Source organism: Cordyceps fumosorosea (genome assembly GCF_001636725.1).
Source record: "Cordyceps fumosorosea ARSEF 2679 chromosome Unknown scaffold_44, whole genome shotgun sequence".
Lineage (NCBI taxonomy): Eukaryota > Fungi > Ascomycota > Sordariomycetes > Hypocreales > Cordycipitaceae > Cordyceps > Cordyceps fumosorosea.
Window position 1 is genome coordinate 71,934 of NW_017387344.1, and position 18,055 is coordinate 89,988.

Sequence of the window (18,055 nt, forward strand, 5' to 3'; positions counted from 1 at the left end):
GGTAGCTTGGTTGCTTGGTTGCTTGGCCTGACATGCCACCTCCACACGCACACCGGCACGCTGTTGCGGGAACTGACTTGGCGACACTGCTTCTACGCGTCTTCTCGTTGTTGCGCTTTCCGAATATTACCGTGGACCGTGGACCGTGGACCGTGGACTCCCCTCCGCTGGGTACCTAAACCTGCCTCGCTAGGGTAGGTATCCGTACGGCCTCACGCTACTGGTGTCGTGGCCGCTGGCGCGCGACTCTGTCATAAGCCACACAGAGCACACCCCTCCCCGGCCCAGACGGACCACTGAGATAATAATAATATTTCCGATTTTAACTAGACGAGCCAAAGAAGGGCCCCCAGCCGATCACCCCGAAACCTTCCACGGAGCTCCCGCATTCCGTGAGCCAAACGGGCCAGCGTACCGAGTCTACCTACCTACCTACCTACCTACCTATGTATGTCTGTCTGTCTGTCTGTCTGTCTGTAAGTATGTACGTACCTACCTGCTGAGCTCGCTCGCTCGCTCGCTCTGCACGTACGTGGAGGGGCCAATGTCGACCGACCGCTTGCCTCTGCATCGTCCGTCACACCATTCTTCTTTGTCTCCTTGTTCCTCCATCAACTCGCCGTGCAAGCCTTCTGCTTCGGATTCTCTGCAGCTCTCGCCTGAGCCCGTCCTGAGGCTTGCCGTCCACATTCACCTCAAGCACGCACCACCAAGTCGGACTGCCTGCCTGCTGGAGCTGAACCCCGACCCCGACCCCGGCGCCAACGTCATCTTGAACCTTCCTTGCCTTGTCTCTATTTCTGGGACAACTCTTGCTGGACCATCAGCTGCGACTACCTGGCCTGACCTGTGCATCGTGAGACCGACCCCTGCGTCTCGCGCTTCTTTTGCTCTGTGTCTCCGTAGTACGACTTTGCCGGTTCTTTGGCGCAAGACAAGCACAACACAGAACTTGTCTTTGCTTGATATCCCCTTGTGCTCGCCCTGCGACAGTCAGCCCCGTCCGAGCCGTAACCCGCGCTGGCTCTTTTTCTTCTCGGCTAGCGACACAACTCCCCTCACCCGCCGACCCGGGCGCTCTTACAGCAAAAGCCACAGTGATCGCATAACGCTTTTCTATCTTTAGCATCCTTCTCGCAGCGCGCTTCAGCTGAAGCTCACTTTTCCTTTCTGCATCCACTCGACGTCCAACCTGTCTGCCGCGGCCTTCCCCGCCATGGCTGAGACGGCTCACAGCTCCTACCCGCGCTCCCCGAATCTCTCGACGCGATCGTACGATTCCTCGTCTGTCTCGTCTGCCACTTCGCCGCGACCGCATTCCCAGTATACCGGCGTACTAAGTCACAGCTCCCGCCAACCCCAGCTGACTGCGCACTCTCCGCATCTCGGCGGCATGCCTTCGCTGCCCTCTGTCAACCATGGCTTTCCGCCCTACTCTCCCGTGCCCTCGGGCATGATGGGCCGCGAATCAATTGGTTCCAGCGATTCCATGGGCCATCACAGCGCCATGTCACTCTCCGGCAGCCTCGGCCCCCAGGCGCAGAAGCGAGCATATCGTCAACGAAGAAAAGACCCTAGCTGCGATGCTTGCCGGGAGCGCAAGGTCAAGTGCGACGCTACCGAAACAGCCAGCTGCTCAGAGTGTTCAAGTCGCAACGTCAAATGCCAATTTACCAAGGAAACGAATCGACGAATGTCATCCATCAAACAGGTTCAGGACCTCGAAAAACAAATTGAACGTGTCAAGCGCGACAACACCCAGCTGCGCCGCATGCTCCAAGACCGGGACGTCTCCATGGATATGGAGGGGGAGAATGGCGACCAGTCGCTCTATCAGATGCCCGTCATCGAGCCAGAGCAACGGCCCAAGCGACGCGGGCCGGTCATGCCAGAACTCGGCAGAGCTAGGTCGAACCTCCGTGGCGCGGCTAAAGGCGTGTGGAAGCCTCCTCAGATGCACCGCTACCTGTCGAATCCGCCCACCGAGGCTGCCATCCCCGAGCTTCCGCCAAGGGCCCTGGCAGACCAGCTTCTGCACACCTACTACAACTCGCTTCACACCATGTTTCCCATCGTTCACCTGCCCACCTTTCGCGCAATGGTGGATGACTTGTACCGAAACCCCCGCGGAGCGGCTCCCGCTGGCTGGCTTTCTATGTTCTTCGCCGTTCTGGCCGCTGGCACTCTATTCAGTCTCGAACCCCCGACCACAAACACACGCGTAGCTGCGCTGCTTGATACTGCCCGGAGTCTTATTGATCCTTGGAACAACATGTTTACGCTTGATGACGCCCGCGCATACATCATCATTGCCATCTGCTTGGATGAGATGAACCTGAAATCGGCGGCCTGGAATTGGCTGGGGAATGCCATTCGCGTCGGCCAGGACCTCTGCCTTTACACCGACACCGAGAATTTTCCCATAATTGAAGGCGAAATGCGCTGTCGAACCTGGTGGGCGATGTATGTCCTGGACAGGACGCTTGCAACTGAGCTTGGCCATCCATGCCTGATCAACGATGCCGACTGTGATGCCCGTCTGCCGGCTGCTGTCGATGATCACTATGTGCGCGACAACGGGATGCATGTGCCGAACGGTGCTGAGCCACTGACTCACTCACTCCTGGCAATCATTCATGTCGTACGCTCGTACACGTCCGTTCTAAAGGCCATTGACAGTCCCAAGGTTCCGTCGGCGCATCTGTCCGCATTCGATAGCCACTTTCGCAAGTGTCTGAACACATTCCCGCCGGCCTGCGATCCATCGAGCACCGTTGCTTTGGCCCCGCACTTTCTCCCACCTCTGGCCTATTTACTTCATATTCGACTCGTGTTGCACCGGCACAACCTCGCCCCTAGCTGTAGTACAGAGTCGCGATTCGCTGCCGTCGAGAGCTGCACGCACATCGCCATGGAGACTGCCTCTCTCATCGCGCGAACCAACGCCCCTGCAGAAGGGGCAACCGCGCTGCTGGCAACGCATCTGTTTCGCTGCACCTTGTTTTTGCTGCTAGGCGGACATTTCGACCAAGCTATCACCTGCACACGGGCACTAGGCTCCATCGAAGGACTCCGTGATGTGGTGACACCTTGTGGGCGGTATCTCGCCTTCTTCGCTAACATTCTTGCTTCCAAACGCGCGGAACACGCCGGCCACATTGCTCGCACTACGGGGTCGACCTCGATACCCCAGTCACGCATCCAGGCCGACAACTCTTCGCTCTTGCTATCACTTACCAGAGACGAGGAGCTGCTCGTCTACGTTTCTGCAGACACCCAAGCTGCGCCGTCACGGACCTGGGTTTGGACAATGGTGGAGCGATCGGAGCCTGGGGCAACGAGCTCACCAAAGGCGCCAGGAGCTCCGCCAGGCTCAATCTTCCAGACCGAGCAACGCACGGGCCTGACCGCGTCTGAACTGCGCGAATGGGGCGGTTGGCCGCACCTCGAATCCGCCATCAGATCGCTCACTTCACACAATGCAGGATGGACCCCGGTACCGGCGCCGAAGATCAAGAGCGAGTCTCCAAGATCCGGTGGACTGGAAGCTCCCAAGCACTCGGAACCGCCTCGATTTACGTCAGAGCCAAACTATGGCCGCGGCGCCGACACCAGCCCGCCCCCGAATACGCAGAAGAGGGGTAACGACCGTCTGAGCATTGCCAACATTATCTAAACAGCAATGCTGGGATTCGACATGTCTCGCCACTTACGCGTGTCTGTTCAGACTGGCCGCGTAACAATTTTTCTTCTCTTTCCCTCTTACTCTTTATTGTACATTTTTCTTAGCAGCCTCGGGACATGGTACACCCACAGGTTGAACACGTCTTTTCTCTTTCTTTGGTATGAGCATGCTGAGCTGCATGGTTTGGTTACTTGGCGGACAACTCATCAGCACTATGGATATACCCTATTGCATTCGGATTCTTTTAGGGTCATGGTGGCAGGCATCACGTGCTTAGTTTGACGGCGACCTCTTTTTGCACATGAAGCGATTTGCTTTTATCGTGATGCTTCTTGTTTCTTTGCTCCCTTTTCTTTGTCTTGGATTGGACTCGACTTGGCGAATAGATCTCCCGATGCCCTCCGTATATGAGATGTATAGATGGGGCATTCATTGGACCCTGCCCTGCTTTCATTTTTCTTCTTCTTTTCATAGCTTGTAAAACGAAATCTAACGACCGCATGCACTGATGAATTTTAATTATCCCGAGAAGACGAGTTGTGCTGATTTGTTGACATTTTTAGAGTTGCGACTTGCTCTTCATTGATCGTGGCCGTGTGACTAACATTGAGGAAGAAATAGTACAGGTCGAAGATGGCAAGTGCAATATGAGGCGTTTTGACCGGTTACAGCGTGTCTCCGAGTGAGAAACCCAGCAGCCTCTCCCGTCGCCGCTGCAGAGACGCGGCGAAACGGCCGTCGTCGTCCACGTGCCGGGCCATGGCCGCGGCCCGTTCCATCCAAGCACGGCAACTGGGCGTGTCGGCGCCGCCGCCCGCCGCGGCGGCGTGACGGGTGAGTCCGTGGTTGAACGCGGCGGCGGCGAGCCACTCGGCCTCGTCTGCCGGGAACGCGACGCCGACCTATTTTAACACAGATGCTTAAATTTAGCATATATCCGCGCGCACCCGACCGCCCTTAATGGGTGACGGTTAAGCGCCTGGGGAAAGGAAGGGGGGCCGAGTGTTGGGAGATGGGCAGATAGGGGCTAGGAGGGCAAAGGCGAGTTGGTCAATTTACCTGTTTTGATTCCTGGGCGACTTGCAAGGCCTGGTCGAGGAGATCCCGCGCCGCCGAGTCGTCCGCCATGGGGAGGAGGACCTGCACCATGCAGCGGAGGTACTGTGCGAGATGATGGCTCTTGAAGTCTTCGACGTTGAAGATTTCGTTGACGATGGACTTGAGAATGCTGCTCTTCACTGCACGCAAGTAAACCTCTCGCGTGAGCCACATCAATCTAGGCGTGTAGAGCGGTGGGCTCACCGTGCACCGGTGCCTCGCTTTGGATGACGCAGCTGCCGAGGGCCTTGAAGACGTCCACGTCGCCACAGAGACGCGCCTGCTTGACGACGCACGGCAGGTGCTCGTGCGATTGCCGAGCCAGGAGGGCCTCGCAGTGGAACAAGCACAAGACGCCGAGCTTTCGCCGCAGGTCCGGACACTGACCGCCGACGCGGCGCTGCCCCGCCTCCGCGAAGAGCGCGGCAAAGGCCGCCGCGTGCCGCTCCGCATCCGCGTACAGGCTGGGCGCGTGCTCGCCGCCGCCGCCGCCGCCGGCGCGGGCCTCGGAGACGTACAGCGAGGCGAGGACGAAGTGGCACCGGAGCGTGATGAGCGTCGCGTCAGCGTCGTCTTCGGAGGGCGGGGAGGAGGAGGAGAGCGCCTGGGAGAAGACGAGGCAGCTCTGGAACAGGGACGCCAAGAGGCCGGGCGGCCAAAGCGTGCACCGCGCGACGCCGATGTTGTACGCGTGCACGGCGAACCAGCGCAGCTCGGCGCCGCGGAAGACGGCGTCGCCGGCGTCGTCGCGCGCGTTGTCGGCCACGAACGCAGCCGCTTCTAACATGTAAGTGATCACTGCATGCGAAAAGCCACGGAGGGGGGAAGGCAAAGTCGCACCTGCGCTGAACAAGCTTACCGTCTCGTTGGACGTCAAGTCGCTCGAATCCGCATCGTCGTCGCCGTCGATCTGCTGGAGGAACCGGATCGCGCAGCGCAGCAACGCCGGCACGTTGCCCGCCACCACGACCTCGCCCTTCCACGTCGCCACCGCCGCGCAGAGCGCCTCGACCGCGCAGAGCCGGTCGCCCGCGGCTTGCGCCTCCCGCACGCACGCGTACAGCGCGTCCCGCGCCGTCTCCCGCTTCTCGGCGACGGCCAGGGACTGCAGGCAGGACCGCGCGAGCGCCGTGTCCCACGATCGTACGGCGAGCCGGAACGCGAGCAGCTGCGTGGCCAGGTGATTGTCGTTGCTGTCGGAGTCGTCGTGGTTTAGGGTCTCGAGGACGGTGTGGGCGTCGGCGTACTGGCCGAGCTCGATGCGGGCGGCGAGGATGCGACGCAGGAAGGCGGCCCGGTGCTGCTTTTCGTGGGCGGCGAGGGCCGGGTGCAGGGCGAGTTGGCTCCAGGAAACGACTTTTGCGTAGAACTTGTTCTCGTACCAGGCCTGGATCGACGGCCAGAGCGCCTGCCGCGCCCATGTGAGTGAGTGTGTGAGGGTAAGGTACGAATTGGAAGAAACGGACAGTGTGGATGGCATGCACGGCGCCGGGACCAAGGCGGTCCGCGTGGAAGTGCACGCAGTCGAGGAGGTGGAAGGCGTCCCAGATGGCTTCTTGATCGGGACGCGGGATGAGCGTTTGCAGCTGCATGGGCACTGCTTTGTCAAGGGCTGCTCGATGGCTCGAAGGGAGAAGGTTGTGGTTGTTCATAGTGTTAAGAAGGCAGCGCCTTTCTGAGATTGGCTTTTGCAGATGCTGCTTCTTCGTATATGGGCTGATTGAAGACCAATGGTACTAGGAAAGTTGATGATGTTGGAAGGTCGAACCATCATGACCGCTGACTCAGCTATCGCATCTTATCACGTTGAACCTCGACTGCGCAGGATAATTATATCCAACACAACAAATTCGAGATTTTAGAACCCATCATTGTATACATCACGCCACACGGGTCGGTATGCGGATGTCAATATGATCCATGTTCAGTGTCAATCTATATACAGCAAACCAGTGTGCATACAGCAAAGAAAGAAAAGATTGCAAGCCCTGAGTTCAAACCATCTCCCCATTTTCAATCTTCGCAGCCCTTAGACGGGGTACTGGTCGCTGACCTTGCCCGAGGTCTGCGGAAGGACGTTGTTCTTGAAGTTGGATCCGCCCATCACGTTGCCCGCGGGGTCGTACTCGCAGACGACGTTGGTTCCGTAGTTGCACTTGGCCTCGGCGCAGCCCACCTTGGTGGTAGACTTCCACACGAGCTGCGTGAAGTGGCCGGTTTCGCCAGTGAAGCTGGGTGCGTCGAAGCTGTACTTGACACGCTCGTTGCCCCAAAGATTGGCCCAGAAACCAGCCTGACGCTCGCCGGTGCCCCAGGCAATGTTCTCACCGTGAGGCTGGCTGGGCTGCGGTTTGGCGGTGGACGATTAGCACATGAAGAAAAGGGCGCGTGCGTATCATGTCGGGTTGTGTGTTCATACCTGGTGACGGGGGTTCTCAGAGCACTTTGAGGCCCAAGCCTGCGCGTTCTGGGCCAGCTTGTCGTCCCACTCCAGAGGCGGGGCAGAGTGCTGCGCGCGGTACCAGTTCTGCGCATCAAGGATCTGCTTCTTGAAGTCGCCTCCGGGGGCCGGCTTCTCCTTGGGGGCCTCGGGGGCCGGCTTCGGCTTGGGAGCTTCGGGAGCGGGCTTCTCCTTGGGAGCTTCGGGAGCGGGCTTCTCCTTGGGAGCCTCGGGAGCGGGCTTCTCCTTGGGACCGCCAGGGGTCGGCTTCTTGGGCCCGTCCTGAGGAGGGCCGTCGAAGACTGGCCTCTTGGGGGGCCGGTCGAACCCCGGCCTCTTGAAGTCGTCTGGCTGCTCGTCGAAGATTTGCTTCTTGAAGAAATCATTCTGACCGTCAAAGAAGTTGACGAAGTTGCCCTGCTGGCGGGCTTCAACGTCGCCCTCCCCTGCCGAGACAGGAGCGGTGGAAGCCACTGCAGCCATCGCCAGGATGGCAGCCTTGGAGAAGACGTTGGCGTGCATGTTTAAGGAATGAAGGTAAAAGAAGGGTTGAGGAGAAAGGAATGAATGAAAAGAATGAAAAGGGCTTGTTGGACAACAAAGGACTAATTGATTCTGCGGGAAGAGCAGAGTCTTTATAGATCGTTCTCATCTCGATATGGTGGACGATATCGGCTTATACAGCGCATTCAGTCCATGTTGTCTAGACCGTTCCCGCGGGACGGATCTACACGTGCATTGAGAAGCACGATGATCCCTGCGGACCTTGAATTCAGCCCAACGTTCTGTTTGAGACGAAATCCTGTAAGTAAGAGATGATGAGTAACCTGTGTGGGGGTGTCCCTACATGTTGGGCGGATCTAGACCGGGGGTCATCAATCCTCCATACATTCCGTCCAATATGAGCCGCACGACTCTGTATTAAGCATATTGGGAACCACTATACAAGGCACAACTAACTCCACAGCGCCACTTGTTCGGGACTTGGCTAAAACATTGTGGCGGACTTTTTTCTATGTCCCTTATAAATGAAAGGACTGTATTGTTCTTCGTAACTGTCATGTCGTGGACCCGGGAGAGTGGCGGAGAAAGAGACGCAGTGCCGATCATGAGGCGAGACGCAAGCAGCTGGCCGCTGTCGGGCGAAAGACAGCTGTACCAGCCCCGAACGGGCATGTCGGGAGAATAGGGGTCTAATTCATCTCAAACGTCGTGGTTCGAGACTCTTGGAGGAAAGCGCGTTGGATCTGCATGCAATTGCCGATTGGCAGCCCCCGACATTGGCCATTGCTGTCTCGCCTCCCTGCCAGGAGCAGGTTCCGTCGGGCATGGACGTAGACAAAACGGTGCATCGCATCGTTTTGTTTTCGCGCATCAGTTAGAGGTAGATGATAAGGAAACGAGCGGTAAGTGGGTAGCGCATAAGATGCCGTGCAGGAGAAACCAAGAGAAGGCAAAAACACCCGTGCCAATGGCTTGGCGGCTCATGCAACCTGGCAACCTGGCAACCTGGTATAGTGAACATCACCATCTTGAGGCGGATTCAAGACATGTTTCTTCTGTAAGCGCCCGAAGAGCCGCAATTAGATAGGACTAGTGTTCATATCAGCATGCAATGCTAATGGACGCAGATAGCCAATGCTATGAAACCGCATAATCCCCCCTGTTGCTCCGGATCGGAGACTTTTTGCTCTTTTCGTGTAACCTGTCGAATCCCACGAACATGACCTTTGCATCGTGCTGGGACTTTAGCATCAGTGATTCCTGCCTCACAAGATCTCAATACGGGCTAAGAAGCAGCTTCAACACCATGCGAGCCGTTTTTCGCCACCGCCAAGCTGAACAAGGCATGAATTGGTTGCGCCATCGTCGACCAGCATGGGGAGTTTCGGTGGCAGCGACCCGATCACCGGCGCCGCCACTCCTGTGTTACGAAAGCAAGCCCTCTAACAGATCAGTGAGGGCATCGGTGGCGTTCCCCTGGGCCGTCTGCACCGCGACCAGCATCTCCAGCACCTCTATCCGACGCTCTCCAAACTCCGCCTGAGCTGCCTGGACAACGCTGAGTGCTTCCTGCAGCGGCTCGCGAGACTTGAGCCCTGCAAGACACTGGACTAGACCCCAATGCGCCTTTAGTTGAGTTTGTTGATGCGTTCGCATATCCGCTTCGGTACCCAGTGTGTCTCGGTTATTGTCGCTGTAGGCACGGGATTCTGCAGCTGCGCGTCGGAACCATGGGGCGGCGTCCAAGGGGTTTGATTTTGCGACGATGCTCTCCCCTATCTGCGTGAGGACGTGTACGAGTGTCATGCGGGTACCGGTGTCGATGTACGGCGTATGCTGCGTAGCTTTGGCATACATGTGCTCGGCGAGGTCGAGACGATCGTCCTTCCAAGACTGCCATGTGTTAGTAAAAGGTAGAAAACGCCAAGAAAGACGGGACAGACCAGTGCGATGCGCAGGATGTAGTAGCAGGCATGGTCTGATTGGCGAATGACCGCGTTGTCGCCACCTGCCGGCGAGATGCAACCAGAACGGCAAGATAGATACTCTGTGATCTTTTGCAGCGCGATTCGTGCAGACCCCAAGTCCGAGTGCTTTATGCAGACTTTGGAGAGGGCGAGGCCCAATCGTATCAGGTAGGCTGTGGATTGAGCGGCGTTTGCCTCGGGACGCTGCACCAAGCCGATCCCAAGAAGCAGGTAGCCAAAGAGTCTGGCGCGTAGGCAGAACCGAAGCTCTGACCTACTCCGCTCTTCATCAAAAACACCGCCTTGCTTCCGCAAAAAAGTATTCCATATTCGCCGCCCGATACTTTCTAGCTGATGGGCTGTGTCTTGGGCCAGTGTGCCTACCGGAAACTGGCTCGGGTCGTTTGCTCGCAGCGTGTAGTACTCGAGATCAGAATGGTTGACCTCCCCACCATTTCTTACAGAAGACTCAAGGTCAGTGGCAAAGTCTGTCATGGTTCGGTCAGTTATTGCCACTGTTTGCTTGCACTGACTTACGGAGAAGCGTCGCTGCTGGCTTGTTTGCCACAACAGAGGGTGGCGGCGATTGCTTGAATGGTGCCTTGGAATCCATGCTCTCAATATTTTATGAAGTACTTATTGTTTTAAATATCGAATCCTTCCGAGTGATTCTATCGTCACAGCTGGCGGAGGGAGGTTGGCAGTTGTTGAAAGCAGGTGCGTTTTTCAGTCGGCCGCGCCTGCCCGAGACGAACAAGACGAGGAACACTTCAAATTTGTGACAAAACTACAGCTTCGTTGGACTGCATTGGAGATGATAGCTTTCAAATGACATATGACATGATTGTGTTGCGTAATGCATGTTATGCTATTATTCTCTTAATAAAATGAGCAAAATAGTGATTCTCTGTCTCTTTATGTAAATCACTTCCCGTGTCGGCTTCCTCCCGGGCCCGGTCCGTTGCCTTGCACCTACCAAGGCAAAGCCAAATCACGCCTTTCCCCGATTGACAGCAGTCCCTACATGCTCGCCATCCACAATGCGCCCGTGGCGAGCAACATGGTCCCTTCTGCCCTGTGCCGTCATGCAGTGATACCACTGCGCACGCGGCGCACCGCCGAACCGGCACGCCCGGCACAGCACCGCGCGGCCAACATTTTGCGTGCTGCGGTCCAGCCAAGGGAACAGAGCCGATACCGAGTACGCGTACTCCGATTTTAGCGGTGGCGGCGCCGACGATGACGGCATCTCGCTGGCCGGCACCGGCCTCGCCCGCAGCTCCCTGACTTGCACCTGGCGCTGGACGTTCCACTCGGCGACCTCTGATATCCCGCTCATCGCGCGCCGCACGCGGAGGCTGTGGCGCAGGGCCGCCTCGCGGTCGACGAGGTGCCAGCCGGTCGTGTTGCGCTGCTTGGGTACGGGCCTTCGCGCCCACGCGCCCGCCCGGATCCCCCGCGCCTTCCGCGAGTACTTGGGCACGCGCAGCCGCGGCAGCCGAGTGACCTCGGACGCGGTCATCCCGAACTCCTTGGCCGCCTCCGCGGGCCTCAGCGGTCGGTACCGCATCTTCCCCAGCAGGCACATCCTGCACACGCGGTGGCAGGCCAGCAGGTACAGGTACTCGCCCGGGCGGAAGCTGCAGTGGAAGCACGTCGGCCGGCACAGCTGCGCGTACAGCTTGCTGCAGATGATGAGGCGCCCGACGTCCGCCGCCCAGATCGCGCGGAGGGTATCCCGCGCGCACTCCGCAACGGCCCGTAGCTGCGGAAGCCCGGTCACGGCGCGGCGCATGCCCCAGCTGACGCGCTCCAGCCGCCGCAGGCTGTCCAGGTCGAGCTGCTGCAGGATCGCGTGGATCAGCTCGAGCGGCAGCACGCCCATCGGCCCGACATCGCGGCGGACGTCTCGCGGCGGCGGGTCGCGCCACCGGAAGCGCGTCGACGAGGCGGGCGGCAGTCGGCCGGAGAGGCTGCGGTCCCAGGGATCCTCCCCCAGCTGGGCGTTCCGGTTGGCCATGCGTCTGCGAGAAGGAAGACCGGCGGGGTAGGGAGAGGGAGTGCGGAGGGGCGAACAAGGAGGGTGGGGTTAGAGAAGAAAAGACCACGGAAACGAGGATTGAGATAATGCCTATAAAACGGCGATGCCAAGGGCTCTCGGGGAAGAGCAGGGGCAGGCACTTGAGAATTTGTACCAGCGAAAAGAAAGTACGGACGAGGGTTGAGTTGGGATGCCATGTATCAAGTAGAAACACAAGTGCCCCCTGGGGAAAGGGAGAGGCAAACACCTGAGATAATGTACCAGCATGTTGATGGAGTGAATGAAGCACATCATGAATTACGAATGAACACGGCGGTAGCAGTTAAACACATCCTTTATTCTCTGTTGAGCTTAGCTGTTTGCGTCAAATCATTCAATCCTCGCATTCCCGTGCAGAAAAGCAAGATCATGCCCAATAACAGCAATCGGCTTTCGATATTAAAACCAAAAGGAAGACACCTTTGCAAACCACGGATGAATTGTAAACGCTCGCCAGAAGTTTCGGGTTCCGCATCTGCATTCGTAGTAACCAGCAGAATTAAGACGCGAGGCGGACATGGGCTCTACCGATGACCTTGCCCATGGCCTTTACATGCTCGTTGAAGTGTGCCATGGTGAAGTAGCATTGGGCAAGAGGTATGCCCGACTGCATGCATGCTGCGCAGAGAACCGAGGCGCTGACGCTGGTGCCTGAGCGACGATCAAACCACGGAAACGCGACCGCGCAGGCGAGGCTAGTCTCAACGCCAGGCATTGTTGGGCGCGCACGGGATCGCCCGGACAAAGTGCGTCGGCGAGGAGGCGCATCCATTCGCTTCTGGAGTCGAATTCTGATCACATCCAGAGAGCCGTAGGCACGTAGAGCGTGTTCCAGCACCGCGGAGTGGTCGACAAGACGCCAGCTAGTAGTGTTGGGAATAAGGCGTCGCTGGTGGAAGATGTTGCTCTCGCGAGCCGGATTTGTTGATGACGTGTACGTTGGGACGGTGAATGTGGAGAAGCTGCGGACAGTGTCTAGTTTGAGGCTGTATAGGTAGTTGGCCTGCATAGGACGCAGCGGCCGGTACCGATATGTCTTGGTGAGGCAGTCGAAGCAGACACGTTTGCAGGTTAGGAGATAGAGATACATGCCTACGTGACGGCAGTTGTCACAGAACGGCTGACGGAACTTTGCATAGAGCTCGCGGCAGACCATGAGCGAGCCCGTTTTGGTTGCCGCAATGCCGCGAATGATCTCGGCGCCAAAGTCGAGGAGGGCCCGAAGCAATGGTAGACTACCCACCGCGAGCTTGATGCCCTGGCTGACGCGCTGCAGGCGCGCGAGGGTGGCAATGTCCAGCTCGTGCAAAATCTGGTGCAAGACTTCAAGGGGGAGAGCGCCCAGTGAGCCAATATCGGCGTTCAGATGAAGGACGTCATGACCGCGCCACTGGAACGGGACAGGGACGGCCCAATGCCCGGGGATCCTCTGCGACAGTGTCAACTGGTCCAGATTGTCGGGGCCCACGGACGAGCTCCATTCACAGTGGTGTGTCACACCAAGATACCCAGTTGCATCCGTCTCGCCGCAACATGATAGCGGAAGAGGATTCATTTTCGGGTAGGAAAGATAAAGGCGTTGAGGATCGTAGCGAGGAAAATGCAAATAGTGATGCTCGCTATTCGGATTCGATTGCGTCTGGGGAACTGGGTTCTTTAGGGGAAAAGGGGACCGAGTAGGGAGAATGAAGAGAGAGAAATAGAGCATGAAGAGAGGTGAATAAATAGTGAGCTTGAGGCGCGCCGGATTCACTGCAACGCCTCAATCGAGGGTTAACGTTAATTGAGAACTCGGCTTGTTTGACGGCTCGTTTGTTTGCAGTTGCAGGTACTCATAGAGGCGCTTCAACATCGATCCTAGCTCTCGACCACACTCGACAGCGAAGCAAGTACATCAAGGTACACCATATTTTGGCGGAGGGCACAGTGGTGTTTATTCGGGCGTGGGCGGGTCGTGAGGCAAGAAATTTCCCACGATAAGTGCAGGACTTGGGTTGCGTCAGCATTCAAGCGTTGAAGTCTGTGGGTATTGTGTACTTACAGCTTGTGCTCGTCGCGACGAATGGTAAACGAAAAGCAACACTTCATAATTGGATGATCTGATGAGTCACTGGGGTTTTTGAGGGAGCATGCAGTGAGAAGCGTGTCATGGGAGGGATCGAAGGCAATGGTGCCAAATTCTTCCCAGTAGCGGACCATGGACTCTTCGGTCAAAATCTCATGCAATGCGATTTTGCCCTATAATCTTGCATCAGTGAAACTTGATCTATCAGCCCCAGACCAGGGGATATCAACGCGCAAATCGAGAGAAAAAATTGAACTTACGTCGCGTAATTGGTCAACAGGCACATTGATGAGCTCCGCCATTTCTTTATTCCCCCGGAAAATCTCCCCTGTTCGGCGCCAGCAGCAGGCTGGCACTGCCATACTGGCAAAGACACGGTCATAGTCCATCAGCTGGCGCTCAAACCACATCTCGACGTACAGTAGCTGCAGATCCGTAAGACCTTGAGCCTTCTCCCTGAACTTGGGTCTGAAATGGTGGATGGTGCGGAGGATCTTTTGTTTCGACGAGGCCGCAATATGGCCGTCAAGGTACTTTCCGAGCCGCGCATAGCCGTTGATGTAGTTGAAGGGTTTGAGGAGCCCCGCATCGTACTTGGCCATGAGCACGCGCGACATGCGCTCCTCGCCGATGGCGTTACCAGCGGGGTCGGCAGCCTGCAGGTAGTACTCCCGCTCCTTGTCCTTGTCGGCGGCGGCGGCGATTCGTGACGATCGTGTGCGACCGGGGGTGCTAGCCGAGGCAGCGCTCCCCGGGGGGGGCGGCGGCATGGAGGTAGTCAGGTTTGGGGAGCCCGACTGCGCGGCATTGAAGCCGGCTGCGAGTTCAGATTGGCCGCGGGCAAAAGTTGGAGTCGTGGTCTGGGTCTCGTCGGGTGCTATGCCCGTCTCATCGAGGAGGTTACTGTTAAGAAAGTCGTTGAGAAGCTTGAACTCGTTGACATTGTCGCCGACCATGTAGTTGGGGTTGTACTGGTTCATGCCGTTGAAGTTTTGGGCTGTAAGCCAGGCATCAGAGAAGCCAGCAACTAGATGCGATGTCAATACGAAGCAGACAGAATGTGTATGAGAGGTTCCACGTACACTGGTTCATGTTGCCAGTGGGGTTAATTGCTCCGGGCTGCAGATCGAGGTTGGGGACCATGCCAAGACCGTTGCTGCCCTGGCCAAGGACGCTGCCGAAGCCAGAGTCGGAACGCTGCCGGTTGAATGTCGGCGGCGGTCCCATAGCGGTAGACGTGGATGAGGCGGCCTCTGAGTCGTCAACGGAGCCCTGCTTGGATGTCTTTGGCTTCTTAATATCACTCTCGCGGGGCTGATCATGGCAGAGATGGCCAATATTTCGCTTAATGCATCTTGTGCAAGGTCGCTCCTATAGTTGGTTAGTGAGCGGGGGTGACAAGCTTGGCACAGGTTGTCGAGTACGTACAAGGTCGCAAGTCATGTGCTACCGGGAGTCAGCAAGACGGAAACGAACAAAGGAAAATCCGCGAGGGTAGAGCTTACAGAGCGGCGGCAGTAGACGCAGGCATGATTAACCTTGCGGCGCTTCTTAGGGCTCGTCTTTTGCGCAGCATTGCCATTCTGGTCCTTGGCGGCGTCCTTGACGACCACGCTGGGTTTGAGTTTGGCCTTTTCCTTGCCATTGGGGGCGGCATCGAGAGATTTGGGGTCCGTCATGTCGTACAAGCTGACCCCATTTGATAGGGTAGGGTAGGACGGAGGCGTCGCGGTCAGTCGCGCGCTGGGAGGGCAGCTCAGGAGGACGGCGTGTCGCTCGTCGCGTCAAAGATTAGCAGTGTAGATTTAGAAGCGGCGCCGCGAGGACAGTTCCCATAGATCGGTGGGCAAGGCGAGATTGTCAAGCTTGTTGGGGTCGACCGGGCTGTCGTGAGCACACGGGCGGGGCCTAGTTCGGGGTGCGGGTGGTAAAAACGGTCGCGTAAGGTCAAGTATAGCGATATCGGAGTTGCGCTGCTTGTACTCGCTTTTCGACGAGTGGTCTACTGGAAAGTATTGCGGTGTGGTGTCGTAGCTGCGTTTGAACGCGCAAAGTAGAGCGTTGGGGCGCAAAAGCCGCGGTTCGGCAATGGGAGTCAGGTGCGTCCGTAGTACACAGCAGGTCTAGGGCGCGGCGAGAGACCGTGGCAGCAGACGAGTCGATAGAAGAAAAGGTAAAAAAAAAAAATTGTTGAGGATGTTGCAGGCTTCAATTGAGTAGCGTAGTGTTGAAAAATATGACCGTCCTGAATTGCGCAGGTCGACCGGACCGTGAAAAACGTGGGGAAGTGAAGGAGGGAAGAAAGACAGAGCAGCTGAAGATTGGACGCTTCGGTAGTTTTGGTGGGCGGGCCGGCAGCGCAGCCTACCAGCTGCCAACAATCGCCCAATTCGCAACTGCTCGCCGGCAACTGGGGCTTGCAAACGAGCGACAATTGCGTCGTCGATCCAGCCACTAGCGTCGCCCATAATCCTGCTGAGCAAACATTGCCTACATACAAGATTCCGTACCCTAGATTGTACATTACTCGAGTAATTCATCCCCGAGTAGGGAACATAACGCCTCGCAAGCCTTTCAATCTCGAACTAGTGCTTGTTTATAGTCAGTTTCATTTGCGCTATTCCAATTTCCAGCGTATTAGGTACATCCGCATCACCCAGGCTATTCCACTTCAGCACGCGGCAGCACTTCATCTTGATACTACCTATCCAGCACCAGACAGAGTCTCCTGCCTCATCTGCTTATGGCTTGCGGGCAACTCATTGATCGGCCGACTCGGCGCTCCCGGCACTCCCGGCGCTTCAAAAAGTCGCGTCAAGGAGCCAGAGTCTGCCTCATAGAAATTGGACCTCTGAGTCCCCATAACCTCATGAGCGCTATATCCCGCGTCTGAATCAGACTGCTGACTTCCAGCTACTGCATGAGTGTCTTGCGTTCTATACGAAGCCGACCGCTGGCTCCCGTCCACTTCATGAATCCTCTGCACCGTCGCGCCCGCCTTTACCGCCAACTCGGGTCGTGTCGACTGCTGCTTCTGACCATCACTTGCTCCCTGATCCCTGGCCGCCGGCCCAGGTTCTTGTCGGCTACCGCCACGCTCTTCCATAGCGACTCCGTCCAGCTTCCCGCGCCTAGCAGGCCGTCGCTTCCTCCAGAGCAACAGCCCAACACCGGCTATTACGAGCAACGCGACACCGGGAACGCCGACGCCCACACCAATTTTGACGGCAGTAGATGGTCCCGAGCCGCTACCGCGCGAGCCATCCACAATCACCGTCTCTGTTTCGTGCACGACGACTATGTTGCCAAATTCGTTCCGTTAGCATCAAATCCACGACACAACAAGAGACGCAAAATGGGCGGGCAAACCTAGAGAAGCAGGATTGACATGGTCAACCCCAGCAGAAGCAACGTACCTTGGGAGCCCGTGCCGTCAGCGCCACTCGCCTTTGTCTGCGTAACAGTGGTCTTTTGCGTCGTCGTGGAGACACTCTGACCAGCCGACGTCTTGGAAGGCTGGCTCGAATCCGTCTTCTGCCCCGTCGTCGGGGCGCTAGAGGAGGACGACGCACCCTCGCTGCTGCTGGCCGTCGGCCCGGCTGCCGTGTAGCCCAGGGCCCCAGCGTCTTGCAAGTACCCGGCATCCTTGCAGTACCCGGCGTAGATGCTCCGCAGGGAGGTCAGGTCGCGGGTGAGGTCGCCGGCGGCGCAGCGCGACGAGACACACTTCTCGATGGCGACGCTGGCCTTGCTGACGGACTCGGTGGCGGTAGGGCAGTAGCACTCGTTCTCGTACGGGTTGGCGCAGCCCAGGGCCACGGGGAGGTTGCCCTGGTAGTTGTTCCAGGCGCATAGCTGGATGCACTGATGCGCCTGGTTGGGGATGACGGACGTGATGGAGGCCGTCGCGCTCAAGGCGGGACTGGCCAGGACGACCACGGCCGCTAACTTGGACAGGACCTGTGCTTGTCTCATGGTGCGCGCTATCAGGGAATAGCAGGAATGGTAAGAACGACTTAAGATGGGCAGTGCAAGCTCCCGGCCGCCTTGATAGAGGGCAACTGTGAGTTATATCTCATCCAAGTATCGTCCATATCCGTTCAGTCCGTTCAGTTAAGCGCTGAGGCTTCACACTGGAACATGGGCGAGACGACACACCATACGTGATGTTCAGGTGCCGTCTGCTACCAATACAGTGCGCCAGGACTGAATATTT

General features: G+C 57.5%; 8 protein-coding genes across 8 annotated transcripts; 1 reads left to right on the plus strand and 7 right to left on the minus strand.

Annotated features, from left to right (window-relative positions):
• Nucleotides 1-1,216: 1,216 nt before the first annotated feature.
• Nucleotides 1,217-3,676, plus strand: ISF_09247 (Transcription factor; the record flags this gene model as incomplete). The annotated part of the gene is made up of 1 exon (XM_018852850.1): nt 1,217-3,676. One exon carries the CDS (start codon nt 1,217-1,219, stop codon nt 3,674-3,676), a length of 2,460 nt encoding a protein of 819 aa, XP_018699953.1.
• A 674-nt stretch (nt 3,677-4,350) lies between these two features.
• On the minus strand, nt 4,351-6,435 carry ISF_09248 (Meiosis specific protein SPO22; the record flags this gene model as incomplete). Its single annotated transcript, XM_018852851.1, has 4 exons — nt 4,351-4,587; nt 4,745-4,923; nt 4,988-6,191; nt 6,250-6,435. 4 exons carry the CDS (start codon nt 6,433-6,435, stop codon nt 4,351-4,353), a joined length of 1,806 nt encoding a protein of 601 aa, XP_018699954.1.
• A 377-nt stretch (nt 6,436-6,812) lies between these two features.
• Nucleotides 6,813-7,745, minus strand: ISF_09249 (CAP domain protein; the record flags this gene model as incomplete). Its single annotated transcript, XM_018852852.1, has 2 exons — nt 6,813-7,127; nt 7,203-7,745. The coding sequence occupies 2 exons, from the start codon at nt 7,743-7,745 to the stop codon at nt 6,813-6,815; spliced, it is 858 nt and encodes a 285-aa protein (XP_018699955.1).
• A 1,407-nt stretch (nt 7,746-9,152) lies between these two features.
• On the minus strand, nt 9,153-10,307 carry ISF_09250 (Meiosis specific protein SPO22; the record flags this gene model as incomplete). Its single annotated transcript, XM_018852853.1, has 3 exons — nt 9,153-9,620; nt 9,671-10,182; nt 10,232-10,307. 3 exons carry the CDS (start codon nt 10,305-10,307, stop codon nt 9,153-9,155), a joined length of 1,056 nt encoding a protein of 351 aa, XP_018699956.1.
• A 378-nt stretch (nt 10,308-10,685) lies between these two features.
• ISF_09251 (Cyclin-like F-box) lies at nt 10,686-11,714 on the minus strand (the record flags this gene model as incomplete). The annotated part of the gene is made up of 1 exon (XM_018852854.1): nt 10,686-11,714. The coding sequence occupies one exon, from the start codon at nt 11,712-11,714 to the stop codon at nt 10,686-10,688; it is 1,029 nt and encodes a 342-aa protein (XP_018699957.1).
• A 559-nt stretch (nt 11,715-12,273) lies between these two features.
• Nucleotides 12,274-13,329, minus strand: ISF_09252 (Cyclin-like F-box; the record flags this gene model as incomplete). The annotated part of the gene is made up of 1 exon (XM_018852855.1): nt 12,274-13,329. One exon carries the CDS (start codon nt 13,327-13,329, stop codon nt 12,274-12,276), a length of 1,056 nt encoding a protein of 351 aa, XP_018699958.1.
• Nucleotides 13,330-13,707: 378 nt separating this feature from the next.
• ISF_09253 (Zn(2)-C6 fungal-type DNA-binding domain protein) lies at nt 13,708-15,518 on the minus strand (the record flags this gene model as incomplete). The annotated part of the gene is made up of 6 exons (XM_018852856.1): nt 13,708-13,762; nt 13,816-14,012; nt 14,100-14,866; nt 14,922-15,210; nt 15,268-15,285; nt 15,345-15,518. 6 exons carry the CDS (start codon nt 15,516-15,518, stop codon nt 13,708-13,710), a joined length of 1,500 nt encoding a protein of 499 aa, XP_018699959.1.
• A 1,025-nt stretch (nt 15,519-16,543) lies between these two features.
• Nucleotides 16,544-17,814, minus strand: ISF_09254 (Transmembrane protein SKG6; the record flags this gene model as incomplete). Its single annotated transcript, XM_018852857.1, has 2 exons — nt 16,544-17,136; nt 17,256-17,814. 2 exons carry the CDS (start codon nt 17,812-17,814, stop codon nt 16,544-16,546), a joined length of 1,152 nt encoding a protein of 383 aa, XP_018699960.1.
• Nucleotides 17,815-18,055: the final 241 nt, after the last annotated feature.